The 11,738-nt window shown below is 48.1% G+C and overlaps 1 protein-coding gene across 9 annotated transcripts; it reads right to left on the bottom strand.

The window, feature by feature from the left end:
• Positions 1 to 1,174: 1,174 nt before the first annotated feature.
• On the bottom strand, positions 1,175 to 10,988 carry ZNF34 (zinc finger protein 34). Of its 9 annotated transcripts, none has more exons than XM_086338096.1 (8): positions 10,909 to 10,988; positions 10,194 to 10,316; positions 6,335 to 6,355; positions 6,198 to 6,250; positions 5,796 to 5,936; positions 5,358 to 5,484; positions 4,855 to 4,965; positions 1,175 to 2,994 (listed from the first exon to the last, which is right to left on the bottom strand). In XM_086338096.1, the coding sequence occupies exons 5-8, from the start codon at positions 5,826 to 5,828 to the stop codon at positions 1,634 to 1,636; spliced, it is 1,632 nt and encodes a 543-aa protein (XP_086194222.1). In that variant the 5' UTR covers positions 5,829 to 5,936; positions 6,198 to 6,250; positions 6,335 to 6,355; positions 10,194 to 10,316; positions 10,909 to 10,988; the 3' UTR covers positions 1,175 to 1,633. The 9 variants fall into 9 exon arrangements, with proteins under 9 accessions (XP_086194222.1, XP_086194224.1, XP_086194221.1 ...); XM_086338098.1 differs by having other exon boundaries at positions 10,204 to 10,316; XM_086338095.1 differs by lacking the exon at positions 6,335 to 6,355 and having other exon boundaries at positions 10,204 to 10,316; positions 10,644 to 10,988.
• Between the last annotated feature and the right edge of the window lie 750 nt (positions 10,989 to 11,738).

Genomic DNA, 11,738 nt, shown 5'->3' with positions numbered 1-11,738 from the left:
AAGTATTATTAATCTGATAAAGATTACCCCTTTAATATGAATGGAAAGCTAGATTTCTAATTAAAAAATAGACATGCAACAAAGGTTTACTGTATAGCATAGGGAACTATAGTCAACATCTTGTATAACCTCTGATGGAAAATAATTTCAAAAATAATATGTGTATCTGTACAACTGAATCACCCTGCTGTACACCTGAAACACTAAGTCAACTATACTTCAGTAAAGTATATTTTTTTTAAAAAAATGGAAAATTAAAGACTACCCTTCAAAATACATTAAGAACTACTACACCTCAACAACAAAAAGAAACAGCCCAATTCAAAAATGGGCAAAGGGTCTAAATAGACACTTCTCCAAAGAAGACATAGGAATAAAGAGTCAATAAGCACATGATGCTCAATATCATTAGTCATCAGGGAAACGCAAACCAAAAGCAAATGAGATACCACTTCACACTCAGGGTGACAATTATCAAAACAATGGAAAACAACAAGTATTGAGGAAGACACGGAGAAACTGGAACCTTCATGAACTGACAGTGGGGATGTACAATGAAACTTCCATTGTGGGAAAGTTTGGTCATTCTTCAAAAACTTAGAAGATCCATATGATCCATCAACTTTATTCCTGGGATTATACCCCCAAAGTATTGGAAGGATGGAAAGTACAAGCACAGATTTGTACACCAATGTTCACAGCAGCATTATGCACAAAGTCAACAAGCAGCAACACCCATAACCCATTAACAGATGATGGGTGAACAAAAAACATGGTGTCTGCAAACAATGGAGTACGCTTCAGCCATGAAGAGACCTTACGTTAAGTGAAATGAGCCAGGACACAAAGGCAAATGTGTGACCTCACTTACACGAGGTACTTCAGAGTAAGCAAATTCTTAAGAGAGAGGATAAGGAAAAGCGGAGGAGTGCAGAGTTTCTGTCTGTAATAAAAAAAGTTTTGGAAACAGATTTGCTGATGGTCATACAACACTGTGAATGTATCCAATACCACTGAGTTGTACACTTAAAAGTGGTTAAAATGGTAAACATAATGTTTTTACTGGAGAAGGAAATGGCAACCCACTCCAGTATTCTTGCCTGGAGAATCCTATAGACAGAGGAGCCTGACGGGCTACAACCCATGGGGTAACAAAGAGTCAGACACGACTGAGTGACTAACACACAATGTTATTACCACAATAAAAAAGGCAATATCAACTCTATTAAGTGACATAGAAAAAGTATGAACAACATGCTGTTTTAAAATTTACAAGGTGTAAAACCACATAAACACGTAGAACTCTCCAGTATGAGTTTTCCAGGACTGAGGAAACAGGAGCTGCTCTCACAAGTTCCACAGTACTTCTCTTGTGGATGCTATTTGAGTGTCTGGACACAACCTACGCTGATCGCAATAGCAGTGAGTTCTCTTTCTAAGGGTAGGCCACAGGGCTTCTCCCTTTTGCTTACCTTTTTCCACTCAATTTCTCTAAAATGAACATCCACTGCTTTAAGAAAGAGGTTTTTAAAAATTAGAAGTGCCTGTTCACCTGTGACACCATGTGGACAGTAAGTAAAGAGAGGGTGGTCACGTGGGGGAAGTGCACCACAGACCTTGGGCCTCCCGACCGTCACAGGGAGAAGTCTTCCCGGAGGTGAATCCTCTGGTGCTGGGACATGTTGGAGCTGTGCCGGAAGGCCTTGCCGCACTCGCCACACGTGTAAGGCTTCTCCCCAGTGTGGATCCTCCGGTGCTGCAGGAGGTACGTGCCCTGGCTGAAGGCCTTCTTGCAATCAGCACACTTATATGGCTTCTCTCCGTGGTGTGACCTCTGATGGTGGATAAGTCTGGAACTGTTGTGGAAAGCCTTCCCACACTCACTGCACTTGTAGGGCTTCTCTCCCGTGTGGATCCTCTGGTGCTGGATGAGGTGGGTGCTCTGGCTGAAGACTTTGCCACAGTCATTACACTCATAGGGCTTCTCTCCGGTGTGGCTTCTTTGATGTTCAACAAGCTTGGTTTTTTGGATGAAGGCTTTCTCACATTCATTACATTTATAGGGCTTTTCCCCAGTGTGAATTCTTTGATGCTGGATCAGATTGGAGCTCTGGGTAAAGCCTTTGCCACACTCTTTGCACTCGTACGGCTTCTCTCCGGTATGGGTCCGACGGTGCCGGATGAGGATTGAGCCGTCACTGAAGGCCTTCCCGCAGTCACTGCACTTGTAGGGCTTCTCCCCTGTGTGGATCCTCTGGTGGTAAATGAGGGAGGAGTAGGCACTGAAGTGCTTCCCGCACTCGCTGCACTTGTAGGGCTTCTCCCCCGTGTGGATCCTCTGATGCTTCATGAGGTTGGGCCTCTGGTTGAATGTCTTCCCGCACTCATCGCAACGGTAGGGGATCTCTCCAGAGTGCATCCTCCGGTGACTGATGAGCTCACAGCTCTGGTGGAAGGCCTTCCCGCACTCTTCACACTTGTAGGGCTTCTCTTCACTGTGCAGTCGCTGGTGCTTGACAAGGTTAGCACTGTACCTGAAGGCCTTCCCACAACAACCACAATAATACAATCTTTTCCCAACAGGAATTTTCTGATCTTCTTTAACTAAATTCGCAGCGAAAATTTCCCCTGAATCGTGAACTATATTTGTTTTTTTGCACCTGTGTACACGTTTATGGTTATTAAGGTATGATCTCTGTTCAAAACTCTGTTCACATATATCACATTTGTGAGGTCTTTGATCAGGGATAGGCCTTGACCGCGACCTGAGGTTTCCTCCAGACTCCAGGCCACACTCCTCATTGGCCAGTGTGACTAGCCTGGGGCCTCTCTGCTCCCCAGGCCTGTCCAGGCGCCCCTCTGGCTCCCTGACACGCTCATGGACTTCTCCTGGCTCAGGTCCCCGGAGAACACTCCCCCTGAGTGGGTCCAGTTCTCTCCCAAACAGCATTTCTCCTGAAGTGACCTCCTGGTTCTCAGTCCTGGTCCCATGAGCTGAAAAAACAAACAGAACACCTCAAGGTCACCCGTTCTGACTCTGGAAGGAAGGTAAAAGCTGCTGCCAACCACCTGTGGACTACCAGCTCCACCATCTCCAATGTCATGCAGACACGAGAGCCTGGCAGTCAGAGGCTAAAAGCCTTGCCCAGGGCTGCAATCACAGGGCAGTGCAAGCATCCGCCCAACTCTTAACACCCAACCTTTCCTGCACACAGAGCCTGCTGCAGGATACCTGTCCTCGTCCCAAAAGGACGGAAGATGGAAGCTTCACAGCATCACCAAAACCAGAGCAAGGAGGGGCCCCAGAGGACACTAAGGATATCCGATGAAGAAGCAGCTGATCCACCCCAACATCCATGGTGGGAAACCGGCTACCTCCCCAGAAGCACAGAGAGCACAGCCTGTGCTAACTGAAGATTAGGGTGACAAGCACACAGGCCACGTCCATTCTCCAGGGTCTCCCCAGGGTCCTGAGAGACCACCCGTGAGCCACCAGCACTTACACTCCAGACGCCACAGAGGATGCCCTCATCTGAGGCCTTGTCTCCACCCTTCCTTCCCTGACAAGACACACAGTGACTCCACGCGCAGGAACATGCTCATCAGAAACTTGTTCTCTGTGAGCCAAGACACACACACACACACAACAGGCCCAAGGTGGGGACAACCAAATGCCCTGCAGAAGTATAGTGGAAAATACTCTGCGGTATGTTCATGACAGAACAGCAAATGGTGATGAGACCAAACAAACTCCATACAACACGGCAGCCCTGCCCTGCAGGAGTCAGAGAGGAGGCCCAGGGGAGCTATGGGAGATGACAGAGGTGGCCCTGTGGTCTCCCAGGGAACTAGGAATGTTCCCTATTTTGATCTGGTGGGTGGACTGTTTGTATAAACTCACTGAGCTGTAAATAGGATTTGTCTCATTTCTGTAAGTGTTTATATCTGAAGAAACAAATTTACAGAAGAGAAATTCAAGTCCTTTGAGCCAACAGTTCCTTCCAGGGACGCTAGGAAGACACTGCAGGACAACACTCTCAGGTCATCCGCCGCAGTGAGTCTAGAGAACAGCCTTCCCGGGTACCTCCAGTGAGCACAGGGACACAGAAACAGAAGTGCGTTCAGTGAAAAATCAGCAACCCAGCAATGCGCACAGGTCACTGCATTCCTGCTAGGAAGTGACGTCTGTGTGCGGGCGTGGCCTAGACTCCACTGGAAAAGGGACAGCAGGCGCACACCGGCACACATCTGCATCTGGGTGCTGAAATCCAGGGTGATGTGTACCCCCTCCCTTTCCTGTAAAAGTCTATAACCATCCAGTAGGTTAACTTAGAGGAGGGTGATGAAGTGATGCTCTTCCCTGTGGCCCCGTGTGACCACCTGATAATCCTTGGGAGGCAGGACTCTGGAGGGCGGGGCTCCACGGGGTCCCTCAGGGCATGCCCAGGTGTCCTCCCCTCTTCTCCTCCATCAACACAGCCCCCTCTCACCCTTCTACAAGATTCAGCTCAAGAATTACCCCATAACTAAACAACAAAGATACTGTACCACATGGGGGAAACAGCCATTATTTTGTAATAATTTTAAAAGGCATATAATCTAAAAAAAAAAAAAAGGCATATAATCTGTAAAAATACTGAATCACTAAATTGTACACCTGAAACGAACAGAATGCTGTAAATCAACTATATTTCAATTAAAAGAAAGAGCACCCAGGTTTTGGCAGAGGCCGCTCCCAGGGCCTCTGTAATGCCCATCTTCCTCCAAACCCATGAGTCAGTTTGGTACCACATTCTGTGGGCCTCCACACATGCTTGTTCAGCAGGTGGGTTGGGGAGGCAGCCCCCCACGCACCTGAGCCATCAACGCTTGGTTGCTCTGCCCCATGCATGTCCAGGACCCACAGCTCATCCCCTTGCTCCAACTGTGCAATCACCTCCGGCTTGGGACCTGCAAGTCCAGCTCCTGGGAAGGAGACGGGGCCTGGGGTGGGTGCCACGGACACAGTGCGGGCTCACCCAGGACTGCCAAGGGAGAGGACATACACGTGCGGGGGTGACAGGAAGTCTGGATACTCCCTGGAGGGGTGGGCGTGGGCATGCAGTTGAAGATCTGAGCACAAGGGCTCTCTCCATCAGGAGGCGCATCTGCCTTGGGCCTGGGGAAGGGAGGCAGTCTCATCTGGGGCTGCCTAACCAAGCCCCACCGGGGGCCCTCTGCTGTGCAGACAGGCCTGCCTGGGACCAGAATCAGTAATACATCTCTGAACCCAGGGGATGAGGCCCCCGGCCCAGCCCCTGCTCAGCCCTCAGCCCCCAGGGCTGTTCCTTGAGTTGCATCCCAGTGAGGGGGCTCACCCAGCGATACCAGGTTCCTGTAAGTCTCCAGCATCACTTCCCTGTAGAGGCCCTTCTGAGCAGGGCCCAGAAGGCCCCACTCCTCCTGCGAAAGGAACACAGCCACGTCCTCGAAGGTCACTTCAGCCTGTAACAACAGGAGCTGCTGAGGCCCAGGCGTGCCTCAGGCTGGGCCCTGGGCTAGAGAAGTAGCACAGAGGTAACTACAGGCCTGACCCCCAATGTGTGGCCTGGAGTAGTTGGGGGAGGCGTGGGCCCTGACCCTTTGGCTGCTGAGCCAACCCATTCAGGGAGGCTAGGCAAATCCAAGGTCACCCTTCCTCTGCTCAGCACCCCTCAGCATCCCACACCAGAGAAGCCTGACAGTTTGCTAAGGCTGAGCAGACAGGGAAGCCCTGGGAGAAGACCTCCCGCCTCCCAGGGAGGACAGACGCTCACCTGAGGCAGGGCACACAGATCCAAAGCTGCCATCCCCTGGTACCCTGGGCTTCCTGGGATGGATGGATGCAGGAGCCAATCACTGCCTGGCCCCTCCCACAGTTGGCCTCAGCACTCGGCCTCCCAAGCAGACTCTGCTCCCTGCAGACACATGCAACATTTCAGATCATCTGCCCCTACCTCCTCCCAGGCACAAAGTTATCTCATTCAGGTGGAAAATGGAGAGTTATTCACTTTACATGAAAGAATAAAGATAACACATTAAGGGCTGAGAAGGAAAGGGAAGTTAAAAAAATTGAACAGAAGGCGAAAAGCAAAGACAAAGATTAGGAGTCAAAAGATACAAAATGAGCAGAGGTAAGTCCAATGGATGGGTAACTGAAGCAAAAGGATTAAACTCACCTACTGGATGCAAAAAACTCCCCAAGTAGATACACAAAGTGCACCTATATAACCTAAAATAAAATACACAGAAAGGCTAAACATAAGGCAGACCAAAGAAACAGTAATTAAAAGAAAGCTACAACAGCTATATTTACCTTCTCTGTATTTTTAAAGCTCTTTATTGGAGTAAAACATTTATACAGGAAAGTCAACAAATCCTGACCACACTGGTCAAGGGGCTCAGCAGACAGACCCAGCCGTCAGCCCTCCGGCAGCTGCGGGCTCTGCCTGCTTCCCCACCTCCCAAGGGAGAGCCGCTACCCTCCTCTCACCAGCACAGACCAGGGCCCTGGGGACTCCATTAGACTAGCTATGCCTTCTACATTCTGCGCTGGCTTCCTCCCTTTGGCACACTATTTGCAAACTCAATATGCATTGCTGCATGTGGTTTAGCAATATTTATACCAATCAAAACAAAACTCAAAAAAAAATAAAAAATAAAAAAAAAACTCAAACCAATAATCATTATTAGGAACAAAAGCAGACACTGCATGTTAATATAAGAAAAATCCACCAAAAAGCTGTAATTATAACCACACGTGTCTACCAACAAATCCTCAAAGTATAGATAATCAGAGCTAAGTGCAGTGCCGATAAGAAACATACAAACCCTCCCCTGCAATGAGAGAGTTTAACACACTTTCCTCAGAAGTGAGTGGATCAAGTAGAGAATACCTACTTAAAGCATAGAGAATACATACACATTTTTTTTCAAAATGTACATTGAATATTATAAGAAATACCACATACCAAGCAAAAAAAGAAAGTTTCAAAAAATTCCAAAGACTGGTATCTTTTGGCAAACATTCATATTGTGGTCCTACTATCTGATTAATTTTTTAAAAGTACCCCTTCAAGAAAAACATAAGAACAGAGACTGAAGGGAAAATGGAAATAGAGCTTACCTGAGGAAAAATGGGCATCCTTAACACATTTATTTTAACAAGGGGATTGAAAGAATAATCTAAGCATTAAACAAGAAACCAGACACAGAATAAGAAAGCAACTCAAGGAAAGAAGAAGAAAATAAACATGATTTAAAGAAATAGAAAATAATCTCAACCTTGGTTCTTTGAAAATGCTAATAACATCTGGCAAGTCCAATGTGGGGAAGGGGAAGAGATGGAAAAGGACACAATATTTTAAAGAACAAAAAAGGGAACACAACTCTACATATCACACATACAGCAGTGGTTTTCAGAGTGCAAGCCTAGCCCCTGGCAGTCCCAGCACTCAAGTCTGGTTGGTAGCAACCCTAAAGTAACACAACAGAAGTGTCTGCATTGGTCAGTGACAAGATGGGGATGCTTGCTTCCTCACTCCGCTGCTGTAACAATGCACCAAAGACCCCAGTCAGTGCATTAAGTCACAGAAAAAGAAGCAGATGTCATAGTTCAGTGGTTAGGGAGCACAGGTCCGATCTTGGGTCGGGGAACTGAGATCCTGAATGCTATCGCTTGACCAGAAAAGAAAAGAAACACAAGCCATAAAGATTCCAAGAGAACACACAAAATCATCATTATTTGAGAATGATAAGACCATCTACATAAAAAATACAAAAGTATTAGCCAAGTGTTGGGATGATAAAGTTCAACAGGACTGCCATATAGAAGGTCAACAGGCTAGTTAATATCACTCCTGTGTACTAGTAATCAGCAACCAAAAAACAGCTTTCACAACACCTACGAAAACTACATGCTTATGAACAAAACTTTACTGAAGGACACTAAAAAAAAACAAAAAACACCTATGGAGAAGTAGACAGTGTTCATAAACAGGAGGACTCAATATAAAAATGTCAATTTTCCCCAAATGAATCTATTAATTCTATACAATCAAAATTGCAATAGGATTTTCCTGGTGATCCAGTCATTAGGAATCCACCTGCAGGAAACACGGGTTCAATCCCTAGCCTGGGAAGATCCCACGGGCCAAGGGGCAACTGAGGCCATGTGTCACAACTACTGAGCCTGCTCAGTCTAGACCCCAAGAGCTGCAATTACTGAGCCCACAAGCCCTAGAGCCCAGGCTCCACAAGAGAAGCCACTGCAAGGAGAAGACTGTACACCGCACTAGAGAAAGTCCAAGCAGCAAGGAAGACCCAGTGCAGCCAAAGACAAAACAGAACATATCATGACATCTGAGCACAATGACTGACTATCATGAGTCATGACCGAAGATTAACCAAGGAAATGCCGAAGAACTCAGGCAGAGCCATGCCCTACCAAATAGCAAGTCTTATCATGGGGCTGTGGTTATAAAAGTGAAATACAGTTGTCCCTAACTGTCCATAGGGAACTGATTCCAGGATCATGCTCAACTGGGTATCAAAATCCAAAAATGCTCAACTCTCCTATATAAGCTCCATGCATACACTATGACACACTTGCAATGTTAACAGCAATGAACCATTCAATAAATGGGACTGGCACAACTGATTTTCCACAGGCAAGTAAAATTAGATCCTGCCTTCCACGGCACACAAAAAGGTATCTCAGACAGGTTGAAGGCCTGTTTCTTAAAAATGTTTATGGCTATTATAGGAAAATAATACGGAAAACACACTATCCAAACAGAAAAAATTGCTTAATTTTACTTTATCAAAAAAAACTTCTGTATGAGACACAACAAAATTAAAAGCAAATGGCATGATGAGAGAAGATATTTTCAAACATACTTAATAAAAGTTATGGGCTTCCCAGGTGGCTCTGCAGTAAAGAACCTGCCTGTCAGTGCAGGATATAGCAGGTTTGATCCAGGTCAGGAATATCCCCGGGAGAAGGACATGGCTACCCCACTTCAGTATTCTTGCCTGGGAAATCCCATGGACTGAGAAGCCTCATGGGCTACAGTCTGCTGCTGATGCTGCTAAGTCGCTTCAGTCGTATCCGACTCTGTGTGACCCCATAGACGACAGCCCACCAGGCTCCCCCGTCCCTGGGATTCTCCAGGCAAGAACACTGGAGTGGGTTGCCATGTCCTTCTCCAGTGCATGAAAGTGAAAAGTGAAAGTGAAGTTGCTCAGTCGTGTCCGACCCTCAGCAACCGCATGGACTGCAGCCCACCAGGCTCCTCCATCCATGGGATTTTCCAGGCAAGAGTACTGGAGTGGGGCTACAGTCTACCAGGTCGCAAAGAGTCAGAAACGACTAAGCAACTAAACAGCAGCAACAATAAAAGATATACATAGGATATATTTAAAAATACAAAAAGAAACAAACAAAAATCAATATTTAAACCAGTATTCCCTGGTGGTCCAGTGGTTAGGACTCTGTGCTTTCACTGCGAGGGCCTGGGTTCAATCCTGGGCCCTGGTCAAGGAACTAAGAGCCCACGTTCGCTGCCCAACTGAGGCCAAGCACCGCAACTACCGAGCACTCGCTTCAACTAAAAAGAAGCCAGCTGGTCTCAAGGGAGATCATGCATGCCACAACGAAGACTCAATGCTGCCAAAATAATAATTCTTTAAAAATAAAAAATAAGGCCATTCAACACACACAAAGTAAGCACAGGATGAAACCTAATAAATCATATAAAGAAATCAAACTGTCCAATAAACACCTGAAGATTTTCAGCGCAATTAAGAATTAGGAAAACGCAAATTAGAACAAGACTTCTCATCACCACAGATAAGGGAAAATATATAAAATGCTTCACAGTATCTACCGCTGCGCTTCCCCCCATGGCTCAGTGGTAAAGAATCTGCCTGCGATGCAGGAGACTCAGGAGACGCGGGTTTGACCCCTGGGTGGGGAAGATCCCCTGGAGAAGGAAATGGCAACCCACTTTAGTATTCTTGCCTGGAAAATCCCATGGACAGAAGAGTCTGGTGGGCTACAGTCCATAGGGTCACAAAGAGTCGGGAGACGACTGCGAGACTGAACACACGAAGGCCTGAGAAACAGGGACTCACAGAGTCCCGCAGACAGTCTGCTAGTCACTCTGGAAACCCACCTGGCCCTACCTGGCAGAGCTGAAACTCTTCGAAGCCCTGGGACAGGAAACCAAATTGAAGGTACGTGCCCTTTAGAAATTCTTGCTAATGCACAAAAGACGCACAAGGATGTTCCTGCATATCTGTGTACAAGCAAAAAGTATTTTTTAAAGAGACATATTAAAAACAGAAACCTATGGGGCAAATAAAAAGGTTTCAAACCTTGAATAAAAGCCTCTGAGAAAGAAACAGAAATCTGCTGCGGGCAGCAAGGTCTCAGAGGGTCAGAAGCAGAAACGGGTGAGGGAGAATCGTGCGGGGGGGCGGGGCCCGCAGGGGGAATGGGGAGGGGGCTGCTGCGGGAGGTGACAGGAGCTTGCGCGCGGGCCAGCTGGAGGCCCCGGAGTCAGGAGGCGGAGGTGGAGAAGAGCCACGGTAGGGCGAGGCCGGCGCGCGCAGCGCTTGGTTACCGGCAGCATCTCACTCCGCGGAAGCAGCCCCTTGGGAAGGCCCAGAAGGGAAGTCCGGTGGAGACGAAGACGGGCTTGGGGCGGGTGACGGACGCTCCACCGCGGTAGAGGGGCACGGCGAGGAACGACCCCAGCCGGGAGGGACTCGTGGGACTAGAGGCCTTCGGGTGGGACCCTCGGCGGGAGATTTGGAGTCGAGGGGACGTCCCCACCCCGCGTCCCGGGCGCCCCGCGGCCGCCCCCGTCCCCAACCGCCCACCCTCACCTCAGCGCCGCCCAACAGCGGATGACCGACCAGACCTCGCCTGCTCCCTAAACCCTGAAGACCTAAACCTGACCGGAAGTGACGATCCCTCCTCCGAGATACTGGCAGGAGGCGCCTTCCGGTCGCTCTGGGAACAGGACTCCGCGTCTCGGTGGTCAGCAGTCAGCTGCTGCTGCTGCTGCTGTTGCTGCTGCTGCTGCTGCTACTGCTAAGTCGCTTCAGTCGTGTCCGACTCTGTGCGACCCCAGAGACAGCAGCCCACCAGGCTCCCCCATCCCTGGGATCCTCCAGGCAAGAACACTGAAGTGGGTTGCCATTTCCTTCAATGCATGAATGTGAAAAGTGAAAGTGAAGTCGCTCAGTCGTGTCCGACTCCTAGCGACCCCATGGACGGCTCCTCCGTCCATGGGATTTGCCAGGCAATGTAAGAGCTAAGCTTTGGCTCCAAAGGCTGCCGCCAGTTGGCAGTCTGGACTCATGACCCCGACGCTTTGCAACGAAGGCTAGGTGAAGGCTTTTGGTGCTCAAGATTCCAAAATTTCTTTACAGTGACACTCTCCCTAGACAGCCACTCAAGGCACTACAACTAAAATCAGGAAGGCCCTTTTCTTTACAGCTAAAAGCAGAATGTGAAGAACTAAAGGGCCTCTTGATGAAAGTGGAAGAGGAGAGTGAAAAAATTGGCTTAAAGCTCAACATTCAGAAAACTAAGATCGTGGCATCCGGTCCCATCACTTCATGGCAAATAGATGGGGAAACAGTGGAAACAGTGGCTGACTTTATTTTTCTGGGCTCCAACATCACTGCAGATGGTGACTGCAGCCATGAAA

Source organism: Bos grunniens, chromosome 14, assembly GCF_055505025.1.
Source record: "Bos grunniens cultivar Pamir isolate PY7600 chromosome 14, Bosgru_T2T1.0, whole genome shotgun sequence".
NCBI lineage: Eukaryota > Metazoa > Chordata > Mammalia > Artiodactyla > Bovidae > Bos > Bos grunniens.
This window is presented reverse-complemented; position numbering and strand designations above follow the sequence as displayed.